This window comes from Natrix helvetica (genome assembly GCF_964273705.1).
Source record: "Natrix helvetica genome assembly, chromosome: Z".
Classification (NCBI taxonomy): domain Eukaryota; kingdom Metazoa; phylum Chordata; class Lepidosauria; order Squamata; family Natricidae; genus Natrix; species Natrix helvetica.
The window spans coordinates 140,206,090-140,233,893 of NC_138554.1; the positions used below are offsets into that span (position 1 = coordinate 140,206,090).

The 27,804-nt window shown below is 43.9% G+C and overlaps 1 protein-coding gene across 1 annotated transcript; it reads right to left on the bottom strand.

The window, feature by feature from the left end:
• Positions 1–1,383: 1,383 nt before the first annotated feature.
• LOC309381548 (cathelicidin-related peptide Oh-Cath-like) lies at positions 1,384–27,804 on the bottom strand. Its single transcript, XM_081932687.1, has 5 exons — positions 27,621–27,804; positions 24,976–25,296; positions 24,422–24,529; positions 15,686–15,823; positions 1,384–1,815 (listed from the first exon to the last, which is right to left on the bottom strand). The coding sequence occupies exons 2-5, from the start codon at positions 25,159–25,161 to the stop codon at positions 1,663–1,665; spliced, it is 585 nt and encodes a 194-aa protein (XP_081788813.1). The 5' UTR covers positions 25,162–25,296; positions 27,621–27,804; the 3' UTR covers positions 1,384–1,662.

Here is a 27,804-nt window from a genome sequence, read left to right on the forward strand (position 1 = left end):
CCCACAAATCTTAAACTTGCCAATTTTGGAAATGTCTCTACAGACCTCAGAGCCTGCAGAGGGTTACCAAGGAAACCTTTCTCTCCTTTTTCGCGCAAACAGATTAATGCAAGTAGTCTTCGACTTATGACAACAATGGAGCTGATAATTTATGTTGCTAAGTGAGACATTTATTAAGTGAATTTTATCTCAACGGATGGCTTTTCTTTTCACGTTTGTTAAGTGAATCACTGCAGTTGGTAAATTAGGAACATGGTCGCTAAGTGAATCTGGCTTCCCCTTGGCTTGTCAGAAGGTTGAAAAAGGAACAAGGAAGGGAGGGAGGGAGGGAGGGAGGGAGGGAAGGGGGAATTTGTTTAACAAATGTGGAAAGAAAAGTTGTAAGATGAGGAAAAACTCACTTTACAAATGTCTCACTTAGCAACATAAATTTTGCCTCCATTGTGGCTGTAAGTGGAGGACTGCCTGTATTAATCTGGTTGTGCAATGGGTGGCCATAGAAACAATCTCAATAAACAACCGGCAAAGAAATAAACCTCTCTGGCCAGGGATCTTCGAAAGGTTGTCCCGTTTTTCAAGTTATAAAAAGGAGAAAATGTGAAGGTCTGCTCTGGAGAATCTGATTTGGAGAATTGATTTGTTTACTTTTCTTTTAATACTGTAATGATGCTTCACTCGCTGATTTCTCCAGAAATGTCAATTTCCTGGGCTGTAAAATAACTGGGCTCCTTCAGGTGGCTCCTGTGTGAGATGTATAAAGTAACAAAAAATAAAACATTTATTGTCCCCACACACCCCGGGGTTAGCAGGCAATAAGGCAATAAAAATAAAATAAAAGCCTGACTAAATGAGGAAGTAAAACCCAAAAGACGGCAACAACTTGGATGTCACCATTGCTTATAATCCTTTAACCTGTCTCTGCAAGAACTTTCTTGAAGTCGGCAGCCTCCCTCATCCTGGTGAGTGATGAATGTTGAGGCTTTATTTTCCTCCTGCTGACAAGCAGCTGATCTTGCCACCAAATCTGGTACTTTGGTTGCTTTGCACTTTTTAAAGGGGAGACTAGGAAGGACCTAAATTGTCTTTTGAAAAGTTTGGATGCCCACAATTCTCAGTAAGGAGCGATCCTGGAAAGTTCGATGTTTAGCACCTCCTCCTTTCAGCTGCTCCTTTTCTTAAGCAGGCCTGGGTGTTCGTTTCATTTTTCAAAGCTTGGCAATCTCTGGCTTGTGACTCGTTGGCTTCTGACTTGTTTCATAACCCGTTTGCTGGATTTTTTGCAAGTTGTTTCCTAAATCATGGATTTTAGCTTTTTGAATGAAAGGAAAATGTTACATAAAAAGAGTCGTATTTTGCAAAGAAAAGACTAACTCGGTCCCAATTTCAGCATTTATTTTCATTTTTTAAAAAAAGCTGTGTTACAAATATTTATTGCCGTTTCAATCAACCCGTTTCCCCAACTCCTCTTTTGCTGCAATGTTTGGTTTTCTACCTGCCTACGGAGTTCAAATTCTATTTTAAATTTGAATTTGCATAAAAGTAGAGAAAGCTCGGATCCGATCCAAGCTGGACAATTGGAGAATGACCATCATTTTCTGCGGAAATGACTTTTCTCCGATCTCAAGACATTTGAGGCCAGCTCCTTCTTTGTCATCATGAGGTTTATCCTGAAAAGAGCGGGTTGACAAATGCCTGAATTCCGACCTTAGCGCATTGCTTCTTGACTTCCTTCCCCAGTTTCTTTATGCCCTTCCCGATGTTCTTGAAACCCTTCTTGAATTTCTTCTTCAATTTCTTCAAACGTTCGGGATCGTCCTAGAGAGGAAGAAAAGGGTCGTATCTGGTCAACCTTGGTCCCCCAACAGGCAGCTCCTCCTCTCTCTGCTTCTGTGATGCTCTGTGGTCAGATATGGAGCCCTGCAAAGCGGGCAGCTGTGGCCTTTCTGGACAATGAAGGGATCGTATTTTTGTAAATTAAGAATAGAATAGTAGAAAACAGAATAGACAATAGAATAGAATAGAATGTGCAGTGGAGTGGAGTATAGAGTAGAGTAGAGTAGAGTAGAGTAGAGTAGAGTAGAGTAGAGTAGAGTAGAAGAATGACGAATAGAATAGAAGAATAGAATAGAATAGAATAGAACAGAAGAGAAAAGGGAATGGAATAGAGTACAGTAGAGTAGAGTAGAAGAATGATGAATAGAATAGAAGAATAGAATAGGAACAGAACAGGACAGAACAGGGAATGGAATGGAATAGAGTAGAGTAGAGTAGAACAGAACAGAACAGAACAGAACAGAACAGGGAATGGAATGTAGTAGAGTAGAGTAGAGTAGAGTAGAGTAGAGTAGAGTAGAACACAACAGGGAATGGAATGCAGTAGAGTAGAGTAGAGTAGAGTAGAGTAGAACAGAACAGAACAGAACAGGGAATGGAATGTAGTAGAGTAGAGTAGAGTACAGTAGAGTAGAGTAGAGTACAGTAGAGTAGAGTAGAAGAATGACAAATAGAATAGAAGAATAGAATAGGAACAGAACAGAACAGGGAATGGAATGGAATAGAGTAGAGTAGAGTAGAGTAGAGTAGAGTAGAGTAGAACAGAACAGAACAGAGAATGGAATGTAGTAGAGTAGAGTAGAGTAGAGTAGAGTAGAGTAGAACAGAACAGAACAGGGAATGGAATGTAGTAGAGTAGAGTAGAGTAGAGTAGAGTAGAGTAGAGTAGAAGAATGATGAATAGAATAGAAGAATAGAATAGGAACAGAACAGAACAGGGAATAGAGTAGAGTAGAGTAGAGTAGAGTAGAGTAGAGTAGAGTAGAGTAGAGTAGAGTAGAGTAGAGTAGAAGAATGACGAATAGAATAGAAGAATAGAATAGGAACAGAACAGAACAGGGAATGGAATGCAGTAGAGTAGAGTAGAGTAGAGTAGAACAGAACAGAACAGAACAGGGAATGGAATGTAGTAGAGTAGAGTAGAGTAGAGTAGAGTAGAGTACAGTACAGTACAGTACAGTACAGTACAGTACAGTAGAAGAATGACGAATAGAATAGAAGAATAGAATAGGAACAGAACAGAACAGAACAGGGAATGGAATAGAGTAGAGTAGAGTAGAACAGAACAGGGAATGGAATGGAGTAGAGTAGAGTAGAGTAGAGTAGAGTAGAGTAGAACAGAACAGAACAGGGAATGGAATGTAGTAGAGTAGAGTAGAGTAGAGTAGAGTAGAGTAGAGTAGAGTAGAGTAGAGTAGAAGAATGACGAATAGAATAGAAGAATAGAATAGGAACAGAACAGAACAGAACAGAACAGGGAATGGAATAGAGTAGAGTAGAGTAGAGTAGAACAGAACAGAACAGAACAGAACAGAACAGGGAATGGAATGTAGTAGAGTAGAGTAGAGTAGAGTAGAGTAGAGTAGAGTAGAGTAGAGTAGAGTAGAGTAGAACAGAACAGGGAATGGAATGTAGTAGAGTAGAGTAGAGTAGAGTAGAGTAGAACAGAACAGAACAGGGAATGGAATGTAGTAGAGTAGAGTAGAGTAGAGTAGAGTAGAGTAGAGTAGAGTAGAGTAGAGTAGAGTAGAAGAATGATGAATAGAATAGAAGAATAGAATAGGAACAGAACAGAACAGAACAGGGAATGGAATGGAATAGAGTAGAGTAGAGTAGAGTAGAGTAGAGTAGAGTAGAGTAGAGTAGAGTAGAGTAGAGTAGAACAGAACAGGGAATGGAATGTAGTAGAGTAGAGTAGAGTAGAGTAGAGTAGAGTAGAGTAGAGTAGAACAGAACAGGGAATGGAATGCAGTAGAGTAGAGTAGAGTAGAGTAGAACAGAACAGAACAGAACAGAACAGGGAATGGAATGTAGTAGAGTAGAGTAGAGTACAGTAGAGTACAGTAGAGTAGAGTAGAAGAATGACAAATAGAATAGAAGAATAGAATAGGAACAGAACAGAACAGAACAGGGAATGGAATGGAATAGAGTAGAGTAGAGTAGAGTAGAGTAGAGTAGAGTAGAGTAGAGTAGAGTAGAACAGAACAGGGAATGGAATGTAGTAGAGTAGAGTAGAGTAGAGTAGAGTAGAGTAGAAGAATAATGAATAGAATAGAAGAATAGAATAGAATAGAATAGAACAGAAGAGAAAAGGGAATGGAATAGAGTACAGTAGAGTAGAGTAGAATAGAGTAGAGTAGAGTAGAACAGAACAGAACAGAACAGGGAATGGAATGTAGTAGAGTAGAGTAGAATAGAGTAGAAGAATGATGAATAGAATAGAAGAATAGAAGAGGAACAGAACAGAACAGGGAATGGAGTAGAGTAGAGTAGAGTAGAGTAGAGTAGAGTAGAGTAGAGTAGAGTAGAGTAGAGTAGAGTAGAGTAGAAGAATGACGAATAGAATAGAAGAATAGAATAGGAACAGAACAGAACAGGGAATGGAATAGAGTAGAGTAGAGTAGAGTAGAGTAGAGTAGAGTAGAGTAGAGTAGAGTAGAGTAGAGTAGAGTAGAACAGAACAGAACAGAACAGAACAGGGAATGGAATGTAGTAGAGTAGAGTAGAGTAGAGTAAAGTAGAGTAGAGTAGAACAGGGAATGGAATGCAGTAGAGTAGAGTAGAGTAGAACAGAACAGAACAGAACAGAACAGGGAATGGAATGTAGTAGAGTAGAGTAGAGTAGAGTAGAGTAGAGTAGAGTAGAAGAATGACGAATAGAATAGAAGAATAGAATAGGAACAGAACAGAACAGAACAGGGAATGGAATGGAATAGAGTAGAGTAGAGTAGAGTAGAGTAGAGTAGAACAGAACAGAACAGGGAATGGAATGTAGTAGAGTAGAGTAGAGTAGAGTAGAGTAGAGTAGAGTAGAGTAGAGTAGAACAGAACAGAACAGGGAATGGAATGTAGTAGAGTAGAGTAGAGTAGAGTAGAGTAGAGTAGAGTAGAAGAATGATGAATAGAATAGAAGAATAGAATAGGAACAGAACAGAACAGAACAGGGAATGGAATAGAGTAGAGTAGAGTAGAGTAGAGTAGAGTAGAGTAGAGTAGAGTAGAAGAATGACGAATAGAATAGAAGAATAGAATAGGAACAGAACAGAACAGAACAGGGAATGGAATAGAGTAGAGTAGAGTAGAGTAGAGTAGAACAGAACAGAACAGGGAATGGAATGTAGTAGAGTAGAGTAGAGTAGAGTAGAACAGAACAGGGAATGGAATGCAGTAGAGTAGAGTAGAGTAGAGTAGAACAGAACAGAACAGGGAATGGAATGTAGTAGAGTAGAGTAGAGTAGAGTAGAGTAGAGTAGAGTACAGTAGAGTAGATTAGAAGAATGACGAATAGAATAGAAGAATAGAATAGGAACAGAACAGAACAGAACAGGGAATGGAATAGAGTAGAGTAGAGTAGAGTAGAGTAGAGTAGAGTAGAACAGAACAGAACAGGGAATGGAATGTAGTAGAGTAGAGTAGAGTAGAGTAGAGTAGAGTAGAGTACAGTAGAGTAGATTAGAAGAATGACGAATAGAATAGAAGAATAGAATAGGAACAGAACAGAACAGAACAGGGAATGGAATAGAGTAGAGTAGAGTAGAGTAGAGTAGAGTAGAGTAGAGTAGAACAGAACAGGGAATGGAATGTAGTAGAGTAGAGTAGAGTAGAGTAGAGTAGAGTAGAGTAGAATAGAGTACAGTAGAGTAGAGTAGAAGAATGACGAATAGAATAGAAGAATAGAATAGGAACAGAACAGAACAGAACAGGGAATGGAATGGAATAGAGTAGAGTAGAGTAGAGTAGAGTAGAGTAGAGTAGAGTAGAGTAGAGTAGAGTAGAACAGAACAGAACAGGGAATGGAATGTAGTAGAGTAGAGTAGAGTAGAGTAGAACAGAACAGAACAGGGAATGGAATGTAGTAGAGTAGAGTAGAGTAGAGTAGAGTAGAGTAGAGTAGAGTAGAGTAGAGTAGAGTAGAGTAGAGTAGAAGAATGACGAATAGAATAGAAGAATAGAATAGGAACAGAACAGAACAGAACAGGGAATGGAATAGAGTAGAGTAGAGTAGAGTAGAGTAGAGTAGAGTAGAGTAGAGTAGAGTAGAGTAGAGTAGAGTAGAGTAGAACAGAACAGAACAGAACAGAACAGGGAATGGAATGTAGTAGAGTAGAGTAGAGTAGAGTAAAGTAGAGTAGAGTAGAACAGAACAGGGAATGGAATGCAGTAGAGTAGAGTAGAGTAGAACAGAACAGAACAGAACAGAACAGGGAATGGAATGTAGTAGAGTAGAGTAGAGTAGAGTAGAGTAGAGTAGAGTAGAGTAGAAGAATGACGAATAGAATAGAAGAATAGAATAGGAACAGAACAGAACAGAACAGGGAATGGAATGGAATAGAGTAGAGTAGAGTAGAGTAGAGTAGAGTAGAGTAGAGTAGAGTAGAGTAGAGTAGAGTAGAACAGAACAGAACAGGGAATGGAATGTAGTAGAGTAGAGTAGAGTAGAGTAGAGTAGAGTAGAGTAGAGTAGAGTAGAACAGAACAGAACAGGGAATGGAATGTAGTAGAGTAGAGTAGAGTAGAGTAGAGTAGAGTAGAAGAATGATGAATAGAATAGAAGAATAGAATAGGAACAGAACAGAACAGAACAGGGAATGGAATAGAGTAGAGTAGAGTAGAGTAGAGTAGAGTAGAGTAGAGTAGAGTAGAGTAGAGTAGAAGAATGACGAATAGAATAGAAGAATAGAATAGGAACAGAACAGAACAGAACAGGGAATGGAATAGAGTAGAGTAGAGTAGAGTAGAGTAGAACAGAACAGAACAGGGAATGGAATGTAGTAGAGTAGAGTAGAGTAGAGTAGAACAGAACAGGGAATGGAATGCAGTAGAGTAGAGTAGAGTAGAACAGAACAGAACAGGGAATGGAATGTAGTAGAGTAGAGTAGAGTAGAGTAGAGTACAGTAGAGTAGATTAGAAGAATGACGAATAGAATAGAAGAATAGAATAGGAACAGAACAGAACAGAACAGGGAATGGAATAGAGTAGAGTAGAGTAGAGTAGAGTAGAGTAGAGTAGAGTAGAACAGAACAGGGAATGGAATGTAGTAGAGTAGAGTAGAGTAGAGTAGAGTAGAGTAGAGTAGAGTAGAATAGAGTACAGTAGAGTAGAGTAGAAGAATGACGAATAGAATAGAAGAATAGAATAGGAACAGAACAGAACAGAACAGGGAATGGAATGGAATAGAGTAGAGTAGAGTAGAGTAGAGTAGAGTAGAGTAGAGTAGAGTAGAGTAGAACAGAACAGAACAGAACAGGGAATGGAATGTAGTAGAGTAGAGTAGAGTAGAGTAGAGTAGAGTAGAACAGAACAGAACAGGGAATGGAATGTAGTAGAGTAGAGTAGAGTAGAGTAGAGTAGAGTAGAGTAGAGTAGAGTAGAAGAATGACGAATAGAATAGAAGAATAGAATAGGAACAGAACAGAACAGAACAGGGAATGGAATAGAGTAGAGTAGAGTAGAGTAGAGTAGAGTAGAGTAGAGTAGAGTAGAGTAGAGTAGAAGAATGACGAATAGAATAGAAGAATAGAATAGGAACAGAACAGAACAGAACAGGGAATGGAATAGAGTAGAGTAGAGTAGAGTAGAACAGAACAGAACAGGGAATGGAATGTAGTAGAGTAGAGTAGAGTAGAGTAGAGTAGAACAGAACAGGGAATGGAATGCAGTAGAGTAGAGTAGAGTAGAACAGAACAGAACAGGGAATGGAATGTAGTAGAGTAGAGTAGAGTAGAGTAGAGTACAGTAGAGTAGATTAGAAGAATGACGAATAGAATAGAAGAATAGAATAGGAACAGAACAGAACAGAACAGGGAATGGAATAGAGTAGAGTAGAGTAGAGTAGAGTAGAGTAGAGTAGAACAGAACAGGGAATGGAATGTAGTAGAGTAGAGTAGAGTAGAGTAGAGTAGAGTAGAGTAGAGTAGAGTAGAGTAGAGTAGAGTAGAATAGAGTACAGTAGAGTAGAGTAGAAGAATGACGAATAGAATAGAAGAATAGAATAGGAACAGAACAGAACAGAACAGGGAATGGAATGGAATAGAGTAGAGTAGAGTAGAGTAGAGTAGAGTAGAGTAGAGTAGAGTAGAGTAGAGTAGAGTAGAGTAGAGTAGAGTAGAACAGAACAGAACAGGGAATGGAATGTAGTAGAGTAGAGTAGAGTAGAGTAGAACAGAACAGAACAGGGAATGGAATGTAGTAGAGTAGAGTAGAGTAGAGTAGAGTAGAGTAGAGTAGAGTAGAGTAGAGTAGAGTAGAGTAGAGTAGAGTAGAGTAGAAGAATGACGAATAGAATAGAAGAATAGAATAGGAACAGAACAGAACAGAACAGGGAATGGAATGGAATAGAGTAGAGTAGAGTAGAGTAGAGTAGAGTAGAGTAGAGTAGAGTAGAGTAGAGTAGAGTAGAGTAGAGTAGAGTAGAGTAGAACAGAACAGGGAATGGAATGTAGTAGAGTAGAGTAGAGTAGAGTAGAGTAGAGTAGAGTAGAGTAGAGTAGAGTAGAGTAGAGTAGAGTAAAAGAATGACGAATAGAATAGAAGAATAGAATAGAATAGAATAGAATAGAATAGAATAGAATAGAATAGAATAGAATAGAACAGAACAGAACAGGGAATGGAATGTAGTAGAGTAGAGTAGAGTAGAGTAGAGTAGAGTAGAGTAGAGTAGAGTAGAGTAGAGTAGAGTAGAGTAGAGTAGAGTAGAGTAGAAGAATAACGAATAGAATAGGATAGGATACGATAGAATGGAATAGAATAGAATAGAATAGAATTCTTCATTGGCCAAGTGTGATTGGACACAGAAGGAGTTAGTCGTTGGTGCAGATGCTCTCAGTGTTCATAAAGAGACATGAGAAGGAGATTCTACCCACTTTGGGGCTGAAGGGGGTTTAGATGTGATTTTAGGAGTTTAAAAGCAAAAGACATTCATTAGGAACTTAATTTGAGAAATGCAGATTAAAAACGGATTTTTTAAAAAAAAACTGCCAAAAAGGGGCTGCCATGAAGAAGAGGGAGTCAAGCTATTCTCAAAATTTAGCATCTGAAGGCAGGAGAAGAAGCAACGGATGGAAACTAATCCAGGAGAGAAGCAACCTGGAACTAAGGAGAAATTTCCTGATAAGAAGAACAATTCACTAGCTCACTCACCACCGGAGGAGGAGCCAACGTCACTACGAGACGGACATGCGATCTCAATGCTGAGATCGCTGCCGAATTTTTTTTTTAAAAAAAGTCTTCTTTTATTTTTAGTTTTCAAGACAAACACAACATATCTTCCTTTACATACTGTAGAAAGTGTATCAGTTGGTTACAAAAAAGCTTATGTGCATCTCTTCCACAGTCAACAAACGTAATTCATATTAACTCAAGTATTTTAACTCAGATATTTATACATGTTACCATCATCATACCTCCATTTTCATCTGACATAATTGTTTAAACGTCCTTCATCATAGAATATACCAAATTTAATACATAACCAAATACTGGCATTTCATTTACTATTTCTAAAATCCTCCAATAACACTGAATCCTTATATCCTATTCTAGCTAAACATCCATAATATTTAATAACAAAATTTTCTAATCCTCCTTTCTAAATCACTATTTACAATTTACATCCAGTTTCCTTATATTGTACCCATACCTATATATATGTTATTATCATTATCCCTCCTTTATTTAACTATGTCCTGTATCATAACATTTCCCCCCCTAATAATCAAGACTTAACTGAATCTAACTTAGTTCTTTTTTATTAACCTTTATATATAATCCAAAAGGATTTCTAACCTTCCTTTCATGGGTACCATTCAATGTTCATATCCAATTATTACTTATCATAACACTACACATTGTATACATTATCATTATCAATTATTTATTTAACTATATCTATTATCACTAAATTTCACTGTTTAACTAGTTTTAAATTATACTCTTCCATCTATCAACCTGTTGTCAGGCCTGTAGTTATGTTTCTTTTAGGATCTTTGGCCTGCCACACTTTCTTATTAATTTCTTATGCTGTTTCATTAGTGTAGTAGTTGGGAGGGGGGAATAGAAAGGAGTAGGATTGTGGAATGTTTTGTTGTCATTCTTTCTAGAAGCTCAAGGTCATCTTTTGTCTCCGCACCTCGACACCTGACCGGAAGCAGAGGGGTGTAGATGCCAGCGTGGAAGATGATTATTGGAACATGTGATGGGTTATGGGGTGTGGGGATAGATCATGAACTTTCAACTGGGTGGAATTCCAGGAAGAAGATTAGAGTTGGAATTCCATAGACGTGCTAACTTGCCTGTATGATTAAATTGGAACTTTAAGGATGATTCTGCCTTGGTCTCTGATTGATTTCATACATGGTATTTAGAACGCTGACACCTGTATCTTTCCAGTAGCAAAACAGTCTCATATCTTCTGCCATTTGTGATGTCAGTCCTCTAATCATCTCTTTAATCAACTTTGTATGGACTCCTCTTAGCAACTCTTTGCTTATAAAATCTCTCATGTAATTTCGATGCCCTTCTTCTGTTTCCTTAATCAGCTTATCTTTGATTGTCGGTGGTGTTATCAAAACTATTGCTAATAAGATTTCTCTCTTTAAATCCATAAATTCTTTTTTTTTCTCTTCTGTATCTTGCCATCTGGGGTAGGTTTCCCCTCCATTTAATTCCCCTTTCAGTATTCCACTCTTTCCATTTTCAGAGACAAACCAATCACCATAAATATCAGCAATTTTAATTTCTTTATATTCATTTTCCTCTTCGATTTTTTGAATTTTAACCGCCACTTTATCCATTTGATGAACATTTTCAACTTCTCCGTCATATTTTGCTGTTAAATGCACTGTCATCGAACTTCTTCTCTATCCTCTCATGTGTTTGATAATTTCTGTATTTCTGAGAATATCTTTTGCAGACTTAAAACTTTTTTCTCCTGTTGAAATTGCGCCATTATCTCCAGCTAATAAACACTGCTATTCTAGCAGAAGGTTTTAACAAAGATTAAGCATCGATTCACAATAATCATTTCATTTTCACCTTTCTCTGGTTAGAAATACTTCAAAGGAACATCCGTGTACTTTTCTTCTTATCACTCTCTATAAACAAGCAGTAAGACCTTGAAGTGCCAAGCCAAGATAATCAGTGAAAGAAAATAAAGTATTTCGTATCCAATACACAAAGCTCTAGCCTCCAAAGTAGCAGTGTTATTGTTATAATGTTGCAATTTTTTAAAAAATATATTTTTTGTGTTTCAAGTTGAAAAGAAAGTCCAATTCTTAGTTAGAAAAACACCCACAGTAATGAAAGAGGAGAATTTTTGACCGTAGGTTACAAAGCGTAATGAAAAAAAAAGAAAAATAGAGGAAGAAGGCTTAATCCATTCATTTTAAAAGTCTTACATAAATTCCATCCGTGAAGATAGCATTTAAAAAAAAATAACCCACTGTCACAAACCATTCCAAATTTAATTTTGCTGCTTATTTCTTCTGTTCTCCAATTTGAATTCATTTTAAGTTTTTTATAGGCAGTCACTTTTAAAATGGTAAAAATTCCTCACCAGCTGGAAACACTTTCTCTTTCTATATCCTTCGGTTTTGGAGCTGCCCCGACTTCATCAGCCAAATGGCTGGATTTTTTGTCACTGGATTGAAGACCTTCTCTTGGATCCATCAGGGACTTTGCGATGTTCCTGAGATCAGCAAGACGTATTCTTCCTGTTCACCGTCTCTGCGGGATGGTTTAGGTCCATTTGGACCACCCAGTGGCAAAAGTATCAACTGCGATCTCAGAGCATTGAGATTACACATCGTATCGTCGCGACTTCGACTCTTCCCCCCGCTGCCAAAACTTTTATCACTGGGTGGTCCAATCGGACCTAAACTGTCCCACAGAGATGGCGAACAAGTAGAATACGTCCTGCTGATCTCAGGGACACTGCAAAGTCCCTGATCGACCCAGGAGAAGTTCTTCTAGGCTGATGAAGTTGGGACGGCTCCGAACGGAAGGATACGAAAAGAGAAAGTGTTTACAGCTGGTGAGGAATTTTTACCGTTTTAAAAGAGACTGCCTACAAAAAACTTAAAATTAATTTAAATCTGAGAACAGAAGAAATAAGCGGCGGAATTAAGCTTTGAATGGTTTTGGTCAGTGTGTTATCTTGCTCTTAAATGCTATTTTTATGGATGGAATTTATACAAGCCTTTTAAAACGAATGGATTAAGTTTTCTTCTTCTATCTTTTTTTAAAATTATTTTTGCAACCTATGGATTAAAATTCTCCTTCCTCATTACTATGTGTTTTCCTCTTTTTCTCCTCTATTTTACTCAAGAATTTGATTTTGATTTTTTAAACTTGGAATATAAAAAATATTTTAAAAAAAGAAAAGAAGGAAACAAAAAGAATTCTAACAACAGAGGGAAAGTTAGTGCTGCTGCTCGGAGGCTGAAGACTTGTGTATTGAGAACAAAGCACTTTCACTTTCCTCACTGAACAGTCTGGCTTGGCAATTCAAAGTCTCACAGTTTGTTTATAGAGAGTGATAAGAACCAAAGGATGAATTGTTTACACAGGTGTCCTTTTGAACTATAACTCTAACCAGAGAAAGTGAAAAGAAGATTTTACTGTGAATTTATGTTTAACCTTGTAAAACTCCTTCAAGCCAGAGCAGCAGTATTTGTCAGCTGGAAATTATGGCACAAATTCAACAGCAGAAAGTAGCTTTAAGTTTGCAAAAGATAATGTTTGAAATTCAGAAATTATCAAACACATTTGAGAGGACGGAGAAGAAGTTGGAAAATCTAGAGCATCTAACAGTAAAATATGATGAAGAAGTTGGAGATGTTTATCAAGTGGAAAAAGTGGAGGTTAGAGTCCTAAAAACCGAACAGAAAAATGAGCACAAAGAAATCAAATCCGCTGATATCTATGGTGATTAGTTTGTGTCTGAAAATGGAAAGAGTGGAATACGGAAAGACGAATTAAATGGAGGTGAACTCTACCCCAGATGGCAAGATACAGAAGAAGAAAAAACAAAATCATTTATGGATTTAAAGAGATAAATTTTATTAGCAACATCATTGATAATACCACTGACAATTAAAGATAAGCTGATCAAGGAAACAGAAGAAGGGCATCGAAATTACATGAGAGACTCAATAAGCAATTAATTGCAAAGAGGAGTCCATGCAACTTTGATTAAGGAAATGATTAGAGGACTGATACCACAAATGGCAGAAGACATGAGATTCTTTTGCTACTTGAAAGATACAGGTTGATAGATGAAAGTGCATAATCTAAAACTAGTGAAATTTAGTGAAATTTAGTGACAATAGATATGGTTAAATGAACAACTGATAATGATAATAATGTATACATATGTATTGGTATGATAAGTAGTAATTGGATATGAAATTGAATGGTATCTATGAAAGGAAGATTATAAATCATTTGGTTATATATAAAAGTTAATAAAAAAGAACCAAGTTGAATTCATCTAAGTTTTGATTATTAGGGGCGGAAATGCTATGATAAGGGATAGAGTTAAATGAAGGAGGGATAATGATACAAAGGAATATATATATATATATATATATATATATATATATATATATATATATATATATATATATATATATATATATATATATATATATATATATATATATATATATATATATATATATATATATATATATATATGTACAACATAAGGAAACTGGATGTAAATTGTAAACAGTGATTTGGAAAGGAGGATTAGAAATTTTTGTTACCAAAAATTATGGATGTTTAGCTAGAATAGGCCATAAGGATTCAGTGTTATTGGATGATTTTAGAAATAGCAATGAAATGCCAGTATTTGATTATGTTTTAAATCTTGATATATTTTATAATGGATGTTTAAATAATTATAGTCAAATGAAAATGGAGGTAGGATGATGGTAACATGTATAAACATATCTGAGTTAAAATACTTGAGTTAATATGAATTATGGTTGATGACTGTAGAAGAGACGCACGAAAGTTTTTTGTAACCAACTGATACACTTTCTACATTATGTAAAGTAGGAGGATTCTTTTTGTGTTTTTTTTAATTAAAATTAAAAAAACTTTTAATAAAAAAAAGAAAGTCTTGCCACCAAAAATTGTGGGTGCTTCTTTACCACTGGAGGTTTTTTAAAAGAAGCGACTGGACAGACACCTATTTGAAAGGGTACCCTGCTTGAGCAGGGGGTTGGACTAGAGCAGTGGTGGGCAACCTTTTTTTTCAACTGAGCCAAATCTCGCCAAAACCACGATTGAAATTTATTTTGAGAACATTTTTAAAACCGAAAATACATAGGATGGTACACTGTTTTTAGTTTCAATAAACTCTAGCATTTGAAGCACGCAAGTCTTAAAGCTGTCAAGTTACAAGACCCTTGCACCCCTAACCCTTTAAAAAAAAACAACCCAGGGGTCTTCAAACCTGACAGCTTTAAGACTTGTGGACTTCAACTCCCAGAATTCCTCCTCCAGTCATGTTGGCTCAGAAACTCTGGCATTGAAGCATGCAAGTCTTAAAGCTGTCAAGTTGCAAGACCCTCGCACCCCTAACCCTTTAGAAAAAAAACCCAGGGTCTTCAAACCTGACAGCTTGAAGACTTGTGGACTTCAACTCCCAGAATTCTGAGAATTGAAGTCCACCAAAGGCATCAATCATATTAGCCCGGGGATCTGCAAAATTGGCTCTTAAGACTGGTGGACTTCAACTCCCAGAATTCTGAGAATTGAAGTCCACCAGTCTTAAAACAGCCAACTTTGCAGACCTCTGTGTTAGCCTAAAGCCTGGCGCTGGGCGGGCCTTGCTCCCCCATTGGTGGAGACCCAAGAAGCGAGGAGGGAGAAAAAGAGACGGAGGCCAAAGAGCTTCCCCCCCCGCCCCCTCCCAGCAAAAATTTAACCGGGGAGCCGGGCGGGCAGTAGCAAATTAGCCGATCACGCACGCAGCGTGATCGGCTAATTTGCTACTGCCCGCCCAGCTCCCCGGTTAGATTTTTGCTGGGAGGGGGCAGGGGGGAAGCTCCTTAGCCTCCGTTTCTTTTTCTGCCTCCTCGCTTCTCGTCCCCGCCTGACTTCAGGATCCTCCCTAATCATTGTGGGTCGAAAAGAAAAAAGGGAAAGGGGCGCTTGTTTTGAAGTGCCCGAGAGGAGGGAGGGGAGCGGGCGCCCAGCACACAGAAGAGCCACATTAAAATGTGTAAAGAGCCACATGTGGCTCGCGAGCTGCGGCTTGCCGACCACTGGACTAGAGGACCTCTCAGATCCCTTCCAGCTCTATTTTGATTGATTGATTGAGATTTTGTCCATTTCGAAGCTGTGGGGTGTGGCGGATGTGAACTGAACCCTTAGATTCCCTGAAACGTCAGGAACAGGAAGTACAGTAAGGGGAAAATTCTGGGATATAATTTCCAAAGGCAATCTGCTTTTCCTCTCCCATCCCCCACCCCTGTAGCACCTTGGACTGAGTGATTATCTGTCTCCTCTTAAAGTGCTTGTCCCTCCCGCGGGGGGGCTCTTCTACCTGGCCAGTTGTTCAACCTCCCTTCTAAGGTTTGGAGCTCATCACCAGAAGTCCCAGACATCATACCATCTTCTTACCCCCTCCTCTTCTTCCTCCCCCTCCTCCGCCTCTTCTTCTTCTTCTTCTTCCTCTATTCCCTCCACAGTTTCACAGGTGAGAACAACCACCGGGGTCTTCTCCCCAAGGAAGAATTTGCCTGTGCATTCTCTGACCACCTACAGAGAGAAGAAACATGGTGAGAACGAATCCCCCTCCCATCTTGTTTTCCCACGGGAAGATCTCGGATCGGCTCCTGATGGGGCTTCAACTGGGTCCTTCCAGAGCAATATTGGACAAGCGAACCTCCATCAGCCTCCGTGGACATTTTAGGAGAACAGGAGACAACTGTGGAAAGGTTGAAGTGTTGGCTTCCTTCTCCATTCATGGAGACCCCAAGGTGCTTTTTCAAGAGGCCCCTGGTGTTAGATACTCATACCGACTACAGTGGTTTCTACCAAGGTCCTCTGTTTTGGAGGGAACAAAGGTTTGTTCCTATTGGCCGAAGGGTCTGAGAGCTCCCTATAAAAGGGCTGCTGTCAGACTCAACTTTCGCTGGATTGTTCTTACTTGTTGTGTTATAATAAAGAGCTGTTGTTACCGTTAAGCCTGTGTGTGCCTATCCATTACCCAATCTAATACTGGCGACGAAGGTGGGATTGGAAGGCAACTAAGCGAACCAAAAAGAGCATAGCACTTCAGCAAGGACATCCAGCCCGGAGCTCAGCGCGGCTTCGAGCAGCCATTTTTGAGTGGCAAACTCAAAACGGCCTCTGTACGCAAAATGGCCATGCATGCCCCACTGACTCCGTATGACCCAGTCACTGAGCACTGGGATTCGTACATGCTACGTTTTGACTGCTTCTTCGAGGCAAACAACCTCATGGGCCTTTCTGAAGGCCGCAAGAAGAACATGTTCCTTGGGTACTGTGGCCGGGAAGTGTTCGAGACAGCAAAAGACCTCTCCGAGCCGACACCGCTCCAATCAGTTGCCTGGTCCGTGCTCCAGCAGGCGCTTAGGACTCATTACGCGCCCAAGCCGTCCAAGCATGGTCGCCGGCATGAATTAATATCAGGAACGAAAAGGAGGGGAAGTTGATTAACGAATACGTTGCCACACTCCATAAAGCCGCAGCGTACTGTGAATTCAGAGACTTAGACGCGCTGATTCCGGACCGCATAATTTGCGGTGTTCGGGACATTAATTTGCAGAGGAGATTATTTGCAAAATTAAACCTCATTCTGCAAATCACCTTGGACAAAGCCAGGGTGTCAGAATCAGCCATCAAATCAATTGAAACCTTGCAGCGCCAAAGCGCCCCCCAAGAAGCACAGAAAACCACACACATTCATTGCGAGGCCGCAGAGCCTGAGAGTTCTGAGGAAGAAGATGACAGCTGCCGCGTGCGCAGTAGCGCATGCCCAGCTAGCATGCTATTTCAAACAGAGTCTCCCACCTTGCGCAAGCTGGAGAGGAGACCATGTCATATCGTTTGCCATATGCCGTTTCCGTGACACAACCTGCCAGCCCTGCGAGCGAAAGGGGCACATCGCAAAGGTATGCCGGAGCGAATTCCCTGCCACTGCCTGGCAGCCTAGAGGCGCACCAAGCCGCCAACCGAGGCCCAGCCAAGGGGCCTGGAAAAAGCCACCACGGCGCTCAGAGGCTGACGACAGAGTTGCCCACCACACATCGATCGGACAAGTCCGCACCAGGTGACCAAAAAAGCTGAAGGTCACAGTCCTCATCGAGGGCTCTCCATGTGAGATGGAGATCAACACCGGGTCATCACTGACCATCATACCATGGTCCACCTTGAAACAGGCTATCCCGAACCTCAAGAACCAGCACCTTCGCACCCCTGACATCTACCTATGCGATTACCAGGGAAACTGGGTCCCCAGTGTGGGCCAAGGCACCTTCCAGGTGAACGTCAAACAATTCAGCAGGAAACTCCCAGTGACAGTGGTCAGCGGCAACCTGCAGAGCCTCCTAGGGCTAGATTGGTTCCAAGCCCTGGGCCTAGAGGTGACCGGTATCACGCCTTGAAAGACGACGGTGCTAAAGCCATCTTTAAGGAGTTCGAGGACATCTTTGGCACCGGTCTGGGTAAGTATCTGAGGACCCCAATTTCATTTAATTTGTACCCCAACATAGCCCCAATAAGGCTAAAACCCAGGAGAGTGCCTTTTGCTCTCCACCCCAAAATTGACAGGGAAATTGACAAGCTCGTAGGTCAGGGAATCCTAGAACCGGTTGATCATGCACACTGGGAGACCTCTATAGTGACACTTGTCAAATCTGACGGGTCAGTCCACATCTGCGCAGACTACAAATGCACAATTAATAAAGCGCTACAACAAAGCACCTACCCTGTACCCATTGTACAGCAGCACCTCCATTCATTAGGCCCCAGAAAATTTTTCGCTAAATTGGACATGGTGCAGGCATACCAATTGCCTGTAGATGGTGCTACAGCAGAGGCCCAAACCATTGTGATGCACAGGGGTTCATTCAAATGTAACCACTTGCAATTCGGCGTAAGTATCGCCCCGGGACTGTTCCAAAGCGTCTTGGAACGGCTTTTGCAGGGAATTCCAGGAGTCGTCCCCTATTTTGACGACATCTTGGTATCGGCTACAAATGAGGCACAACTTTTAAAACGAGTACGAACCGTTTTGGCTAGAATTAGAGAAAAAGGCCTCCGTCTCAAAAAAGAGAAATGCCAAATTAATGTGCTAAGGGTTGAATTCCTAGGGTACCTAATCAACGGCTCTGGGATTCACCTGATGTCACAAAAAATTAAAGCCATTCAGGACGCCCCCACACCTTGCAATCAAACTGAGCTGCAGGCGTTTCTCAGGCTCCTTAATTTCTACAGTGTCTTTCTTAAACAGAAAGCCACCATTGCTGAGCCCCTACACCGACTCCTGACTAAAAATGTGAAGTGGACCTGGGGAAAAGCCGAGGCTGCCGCATTTGCTGGGGTAAAACGATTCCTGACGACAGATTCTTTCCTCATCCAGTACAGCCAGATTCTGCCATTGGTGCTGACCTGTGATGCTTCACCATTCGGCGTCGGTGTCATCCTCAGCCACCGCATGCCCAATGGAATCGAAGCCCCCTTTGCATTTTACTCCAGGACCCTATCCGCTGCAGAGCGGAACTACAGCCGGTTGAACCGTGAGTCTTTGGCTGCTGTGGCCGGAGTAAAAAGATTTTACGAGTACCTTTATGGGCGGGACTTCGAACTGATTACAGACCATAAGCCGTTGTTGGGTTTACTGGCTGGGGACTGACCTACTCCAGTATTGTTATCTCCCCGCATGACCAGATGGACTATTTTCCTGGCTGCCTACTCCTACAAACTAATCCACCAACCTGGCTCCACTTTGGGGCACACTGACGCTCTCAGCCACTGCCCATTGCCTGAACTTCTTGCTGACCCTACCCCCGAGACTCCAGTCCTCCTCATTGACTGCCTGGAGACTGGGCCTGTCTCGTCCTCTGACGTTGCCCGTCACTCTGCGAAGGATTCCGCCATCAAGCAAATTTTGAACTGGGTGTGGAGGGGGTGGCCCAAGGGGCCTGTTGGGGCTGATTTTAAAATGTATTTTGCTAAATGCGACTAATTATCAGTGGTAAATTGATGTCTACTGTAGGGGATCGGGTTGTTGTTCCAACCAAACTGCACATTGCAGTATTAGAGGCTTTACACGTAGGGCATCCTGGAATTGTCAGGATGAAGTCTTTGGCTAGGAGTTACGTGTGGTGGCCTAACATGGACAGGGAGATCGAAGAATGGGTGGCTACCTGCACACCATGCCAGGAGTCCAGATCAGCTCCCCCAGAGGCGCCTGCTAAGGTGTGGGAGTGACCTCAAGCAGCATGGTCTAGGGTGCACATTGACTTTGCTGGCCCAGTTCACGGCCAGACATTCTAAGTAGTTGGGGACGCCTACTCTAAATGGTTAGAGGTAGTCCTGATGACCTCCACAATGGCAGAAGCGGTCATCAAGGTCGGTTGGGAGACCGTGGCTGCTGGTTACGCCCGGTCGCTTGTACCAACCCCTGCAGTCTAGGTGGACAGGTGCTACAGAGCCAGGGCCTGCGGCTGATGCTTTGCAACGCAAGGTCTGTTACCAACAAGGCCCCCCTCATTAATGAGTTGATCTCAGAGGGGGAGCTAGACCTTGCAGGGATAACGGAGACCTGGTTGGGCCACGAGGGTGGTTTACCCCTCGTGGAAATGTGCCCACCAGGCTTCCGGGCATTCCATCAGCCCCGGGCCCTGGGTAAGGGTGGTGGGGTGGTGGTGGTTATGCGGGAATGTTTAGAGCCGAGGGAGTTCACTGTCCCTCAGATACCCGGGTGTGAGTCCCTTGGTGTGAACTGGGGCCCAGGGAGGCAGTGGGGCTTGCTGATTGTATACTTGGCTCCTCGCTATGCATCAGCAGCCCTGCCCGAGCTCCTCGAGCTAATCTCAGCGACGGCAGTTGAGACTCCCAGACTTTTGGTCATGGGGGACTTCAACTTGCCGTCAACGGGAGCGGCTTCTGAGGTGGCTCGGGAGTTCATGGCTTCCATGACGGCCATGGACCTGACCCAATTAGTGCAGGGCCCCACTCACGAAGGGGGCCACACACTGGACCTCATTTTTGTATCTGAACGGTGGACGAGTGATCTGGGAATAGGGGACTTAGTCATCATGCCCCTGTCATGGTCAGACCACTCATCCCTCCGGCTGGACTTCCCTGGCGCTATCCCCCACCGCGAGGAGGCGGAACCAGACTCTACAAGCTGGTACCGCCCCAGGCACCTGATGGAATCGGATAGATTCCAGACGGAGCTTGGGCCAATACCTGTAGCCTTGTCCCGCTCCCGCTCCGAGGACCTAGCGACTGCCTGGAATAGGGCGACGACTGGGGCCTTGGACCGGGTTGCGCCTTTGCGACCTCTCCTGCGGCATCGACCCACCCGGGCTCCTTGGTTCACTGAGGAGCTAAGGGTGATGAAGCGCCACAGGAGACATCTAGAGAGCAGGTGGAGGTCCTCACGCTCCGAATCTGACCGAGCAAAGGTAAGAGCCTATTTGCGGACTTACCTTGTGGCAATAAGAGCGGCCAAGCGCAGACATTGTGCTGCCCTTATTGCGTCCGCGGATAACCGCCCTGCCGCCCTGTTTCGGGTGACCCGCTCCCTTTTATCGCAGGGGACGCGAGAGACACCCTTACAGGGAAGAGCAGAGGAGTTTGGGGAATATCTTCAGGACAAAATCAATCAGATCCGGAGCGGATGGACCTCCGTCAGTGGACCAGACGAGCCGTCAACAGCGAGTCTTGAGAGACCATTCTGGGAGGAGTTTGACTCTGTTGCCCCCGAGGATTTGGACAGGTTGCGTGGACGGCTACGACCCACCACATGTTCAATGGACCCGTGCCCCTCCTGGCTGGTACTGGCAGCCTGGGAGGTGACACGAGGCTGGCTTCTGGGCCTGGTGAACGCCTCATTGGGTGAGGGTTACTTACCAACCGCCTTGAAAGAGGCGGTGGTGAGACCCTTGCTCAAGAGACCTTCGCTCGACCCAATGGAGCTAGCTAATTACCGTCCAGTCTCCAACCTCCCCTTCTTGGCGAAGGTTGTTGAGAATGTGGTGGCGCAGCAGTTTCCACGACACCTGGACGAATCCGACTATCTAGACCCACGCCAGTCCGGCTTCCGACCCGGGCACAGCACTGAGACAGCCTTGGTCGCGTTGGTTGATGATCTCTGGAGGGCCAGAGATAGGGGTTGTTCCTCTATCCTGGTCCTATTAGACCTCTCGGCGGCTTTTGATACCATCGACCATGGTATCCTATTGCGCCGGTTGGAGGGGATGGGAGTCGGAGGCACCGTTCTGCGGTGGTTCGGCTCCTTCCTCTCCGACCGGAAGCAATATGTGTTGACAGGGGGGCAGAGGTCATCCCTGAGGCCACTCACTTGTGGGGTGCCGCAGGGGTCGGTCCTCTCGCCTCTCCTGTTCAACGCATATGTGAAGCCACTGGGTGAGATCATCCGTGGTTTTGGGGTTGAGTACCACCTGTACGCTGATGACACTCAGCTGTACATTTCAACCCCAAACCACCCCAACGAGGCTGTCGAAGTGATGTCCCGGTGTTTGGAAGCCGTCGGGGTCTGGATGGGGGACAACAGACTCAAACTCAACCCCTCCAAGACTGAGTGGCTATGGGTACCGGCACCTCGGTTCAGCCAGCTGACACCATCGCTGGCCATAGGGGGCGAACAACTGTCCCCTGTGGAGCGGGCGCGCAATTTGGGCGTCCTCCTTGATGCCCAGCTGTCACTGGAGGACCATGTGGCAGCCGTGGCAAGGGGGGCGTTCCACCAGGTTCGCCTGGTGCGCCAATTGCGCCCCCTACTGGACCGGAGTGCCCTGCGCACGGTCACTCATGCGCTGGTGACGTCTCCCCTGGACTACTGCAATGCCCTCTACATGGGGCTTCCCTTGGGACGCATCCGGAGACTGCAGCTAGTTCAGAACGCAGCCGCGCGGGTTATCATGGGGAGTACACGTTACTCCCACGTAACACCGCTCCTGCGCGAGCTGCACTGGCTACCTGTGGCCTTTCGGGTGCGTTTCAAGGTATTGATCACTATCTTTAAAGCGCTCCATGGCATAGGACCTAGATATCTGCAGGATCGCATCCTACCACACACGTCCCTGCGACCTATTCGCTCACACAGGGAGGGACTCCACCTGGTGCCGTCCGCTAGGCAGTGTCAGCGGGCGACACCTAGGAGTAGGTCCTTCTCTGTGATGGGCCCAACCCTCTGGAATGACCTCCCCCCCGACATTCGAACCACCACCGACCTCCGTTCCTTCCGTCAAAAGTTAAAGACTCACCTATTTCAATCAGCTGGCCTGGCACTTTCTTAGTTTTACCTCCCGGGGATTTATTTTAATTGGGTTTGGGTTTTTAATTGGGGATGTTTTTAGGGTTTTAGAATATATTTATTTCTTGTACAGCCTATCTCCTCCATCCAAATGTATTTAATTGTTTTATGATTGTATTTTTATCTGCATTGACTGTACACCGCCCCGAGTCCCTTTTTGGGAGAGGGGGCGGTCTAGAAATCCAAGAAATAAATAAATAAAATAAAATAAATAAATCAAGGTGCTACGGAGACTTTTCTCCATGCAACGCCTGCCCGACGTCTTGGTCTCTGACAATGGGACCCAATTCACGGCCATGCAATTTGAGACCTTCCTAGCAGCTCAGGGAATCAGGCATGCCCTGGTCGCGCCATTCCATCCCGCCTCCAATGGTCAGGTGGAGAGAATGGTGAGATCTGCAAAAGAGGCCCTCTCTAAGATGGGCCCGAGAGATTGGCAAACACGGGTTGACCACTATTTGCTAATTCAGCACTTCACACCCAGTGCCACTACTGGGAGAAGTCCCTCCGAGCTTCTCATGGGTCACCGGCTAAGGTCCCACTTAGACCAACTACACCCCAATTATTCTGCCTCATCACCCCCAGACTCCACAAGCAAGATTCGGACTTTTAGCATAGGGGATTCGGTATACGCCCACAACTACGCTGGAGGAATTCTATGGATTCCTGCCACAGTGATAGGCATCACCGGCCCTCGCTCTTACCTCCTAGAGCTCGAGGACGGTAGGAATTGGAGAAGGCATATTGACCAATTCCATGGCCGCCTCTCCAACTCCACTCTTAGACAACCAGAGGTAACTCCTCACGAGTTAGCCAAAGCCCTACCCAAACGTTGCAAACGCCTACTCCTTCCATAGCCAGCTCAAGCCCGAGGGTACAGGGAAAGTTATCTGGTTTTGTTGCAGGCACAAAGCGAGCTCTGAGCGAACCGGCTCTGGAAGCTCCAGCCGCGGCCTGTGAAAGGTTCCAGGAGCTTCCACCAAGCAGAGCTGCAGAGCAAACAGGTCCGTCCGACCTGTCCAAGGAAACCCCTCCTACTGAACTGCGCAGGTAAGGCAGAGCTACCCAAGAGCCCGCCTACCTGTGTGACTACGTAACAAGTAGGATTGTTCCATCCAAGAGGGGAGGGGTGATAGATACTTGTTTTAACTACAGTGGTTTCCACCAAGGTCCTCTGTTCCGGCGGGAACAGAGATTTAACCCTATTGGTCAAAGGGTCTGACAGCTCCCTATAAAAGGGCTGCTGTCAGACTCAACTTTCACTGGATTGTTCTTACTTGTTGTCTTATAATAAAGAGCTGTTGTTACCGTTAAGCCTGTGTGTGCCTATCCATGACCCAATCTAACACCTGGACTTTCCATTCAGAACTGAATGGAAGAAGTTTCAGCACTGAAGAAGCTTCTTGGATGAGAAGCAAAAAATCTTGGAGGAAAAACAAGGAAGTCCAGTCTTGAAAAAAGCACCTTTGGGACAACCGTGACTTGGATGATTGGGAATCTCCTAGACGTCTGGGCTAAGAGTTGACTGGTTCAACCTCTCCATGGACCCTTTGGGGGAGGAGGAAGAGACTCCTGAAAGGTTCAAGGGTTGGGTGCCTTCTCCATCCATGGAGGAGGACCTGAAGGTTGACTTGGAGAACCTAGAGGAAAGGGGTCCTTCAGGCCAAAGGTGGAAGGGAAAGAAGCAGTCTTCCATAGGCTCTTTCTTCAACCCAAACCCCAGTGGAGATGGACAACCAGCCTCAGCTCTGCCAGGAAGGTCCCACAGAGGTCCCATTGGCCCTGTCTCCATGTACAATAGATCACTGGCATTCATCACTCACCCCGTCTTCTTTGAAGTCGCATTTATCCAAGGAACCTTCTTCCTCTGGTGGACAGACTGTCTCCTTGATGGTGAACTTCAACTCTTGGGTCCCTTCAGAATTGGGATCCTGAAAGAAAATATGGCCAAGCGGAGGTGTTACTTTGAAGCCCCCCCTGCACCTCCCCCCCATTTTAGGCTGGGATCTATTCTCAAATGACTCTGGAGGGAGCCACCTGAATGGGGCTGCAGAGAAGAGTCCATGCAGGTTCCAGATGTTCTTCATACAAGGCCCATCATCCTGATTGACCCTAGATGGAGGCTGTTGAAGGTCTCCGTGCCAGGAGAACAGGAGCGATGGATCCCCCCTTTCCAGCCAGCTCCACAACAGCCTCAGAGCCGCTTCCCTGGCTCTACTCTACCATAGATGGAGGCTGTTGAAGCTAGAACAACAGGGTGGGCAGAATCTTTCATCTCAGCTAGCTCCCCAGAAGTCTCAGAATCCCTCCCCACAAGGGATGGGTCTACTCTATGCAGAGTCATGACCACCATGGACCCAAAGTGAAGGGTACCTACCCAATCAGGTTGAGGAACAGCCTCCAGGAGACGATAGAGGGTATCTCCTTCAGCTTTGCTGTTGTAGATGACCACTCCCTGTTCCACGGCCTCCTCAAAGGAAAGTGGTCTTTGTGATGGTGCAGAGTGCCCAGAGGCTGAGAGAGCCCCAACCAGCAGCAAGGCCTTCCAGAAAAACCCTTCCATCCTTGGTTCTTCTGCTATGAAGATCCACAGCAGGTCTGGTTCCTGGAGGTCTCCTTTTATGCCCTAATACCCAGCTCCTCTGCCTGCTGGCTGGGGGCCAAGGGTTTTCCCCCACTGAATTCTCCAAGGTCTTTCCTGCAAAACAGGAACTCCTTCCTTGAGAGAGAGGGGTGGATTGGGGACAGATCAACCAGGACTTTGAGACTTATTTATTGTCCTCAATGTTCCTCTGGCACTTATCCAGATCGGGGTTCAACAATCTTGGCCAATCCCTAGCTTCACTGGTTGAGGAATTCTGGGAGTTGAAGTCCACCCATCTTAAAGTTGCCAAACTTGAGAAGTTGTGTTACAGGATAAGGTCCTCCGATCAGCCTAAATCCTTAGCTCTCACACTTCCCACTCATTAAATTTTCTATCTTCAGCTCCTAAACCAGGGGTGTCCAAACTTGGGAACGTTAAGACTTGTGGACTTCAACTCCCAGAATTCCCCAGCCAGCATGGCTGGCTGGGGAATTCTGGGAGTTGAAGTCCACAAGTCTTAACGTTCCCAAGTTTGGACACCCCTGTCCTAAACTAACATCTGGACTGATTTTCGTAAGTGAAATGGGAAGATGGCTCTCTGTCCTTCGGTTTGGCTCCTCGGGGTCTTCCCCTCTCTTTCACTGGGGCAGCTGGACGTCCTTCCAAGAAAAGCCCCAGAATCTGCTGTCCAAAGAGGGAGTCGTGATCCTGATAGAATAAAGATCCCGAAGAAAAGTTAATGCCACTTTACAAAGCCTTGGAATGACCCACACTGGGAATTCTGCCTCCAGCGCTGGTCACCAAGAGGGAAAAAAAGATGTTGAGAATCAGGAAAGAGTGCAGAGAAGAGCAACAATGGTTGGGGGATCAAAGCAGTGGTGAAATTCAAATGTTTTTACTACCGGTTGTGTGGGCGTGGCTTGGTGGGCGTGGTTTGGTAGCAGTGGCCTGGTGGGCGTGGCAAGGGAAGGATACTGCAAAATCCCCATTCCCACCCCACTCTGGGGCCAGCCAGAGGTGGCATTTGCCGGTTCTCCGAACTACTCAAAATTTCCACTACCGGTCCTCCAGAACCTGTCAGAACCTGATGGATTTCACCCCTGGGTCAAAGGTTAAAACATTTGAAGACCAGTTGCAGGAATTGGGTATGTTTAGTTTAATGAAAAGAAGGACCAGTGGAGACACGATAACAATCTTCCAATATCTCAGGGGTTGCCACAAAGAAGAGGGAGTCAAGCTATTCTCCAAGGCACCTGAGGGCAGAACAAGAAGCAATGGGTGGAAACTAATCAAGGAGAGAAGCAACTTAGAACTGAGGAGAAATTTCTTGACAGTGAAAGCAATCAACAAGTGGAACATCTTGCCTCCAGATGTTGTGGGTGCTTCAACATTGGAGGTTTTTAAAGAAGGGACTGGACAACCATTTATTGAAAATGGCATTGGGTCTCCTGCTTAAGAGGGAGTTGGGCTAGAAGACTCCAAAGTCCTTTCTGACTCTGTTATTCTGTCATTCTTTAAGGATCTTCTACATGAGCCAAGAGTTGGACTAGATGACCTCCAACGTCCCTTCCTACTCTGTTATTTTGTTATTCGAGGAGGACCCTAATGAGCTAGGCTGAATAGCAGAGAACAGGTTTCTCATATTGCACATCTAAACCAATTTAGGTAATCATTTTATGAACTGCAGTGGAAGATCCATCAAAAATTTAATGGGTTGGAGCTAGAAGAATTAGGCCAGGATTAAGGCTGATCTGAAGAGCTCTCCCTGCAAGGTAGTCCTTCCCAAACTTGGCAGCTTTAAGAGGGATGACGTTCAACTCCCAGAATTTCCATGTGGAGATGAAGGTTGAGGAATCCTGATCTGGAGAGGTTCCAAAGCCAGCATCTCCAACCTTGGTGTAGGAAGGGAACTTCGCCGAGACAGTGTTGTACTAGGAAGACACAGTCAGAAACTTTAAGAAACAGTATTGTCACAAGAACCGAACTAGAAGTCACTAGAATAATAATGCCAGCATTGCCTCCCCAATATACGAACTCTGAACGCACTTTAAAAGAACCTCCTGAGAATATCACAAGGGTATCAAGATGATTAGAAACAGCTGCAGAGTACAAAATAATATAAAAACCCAGCACGTGCAGGAAGAAGTTACCTCTGAAATAGCAAAAGATCAGATAACAAAGATTGATTAGCTGAAGGCAAAGATTAATCAGGAGAATGGAGAAGTGATTAGCTCAGGGCAAAGATTTGATCATAAAACAGTTAAAAAGGAAAATACAGTGGGGCTCATTCCTGCCCCACAGGGATTATTTTAGGGCAGAGGAATGACAAACACAAGACAGGATTAGAACCCTTACCAAGAGCATACACAAAATGCACAATAGTACAAAGGAAACAAAAGGACTTCAAAGAGAAAAATGGTAGAAAAATGCACACTTACTGTACATCGGTGTCGGCTCACCCGGGAATGCTGATCCATGTCACTGTTGTTCTTGCCTTCCTGAAAGAAAATAAAGAAACTCTGCTTTCAACACAGCTTGCTTCGATCGTAAATTCTTTCACCACTCTGGTGACTGTCTCCCACCCGGGAAGACCGAACCCACAGAGGAAATTTTCTTTCCATC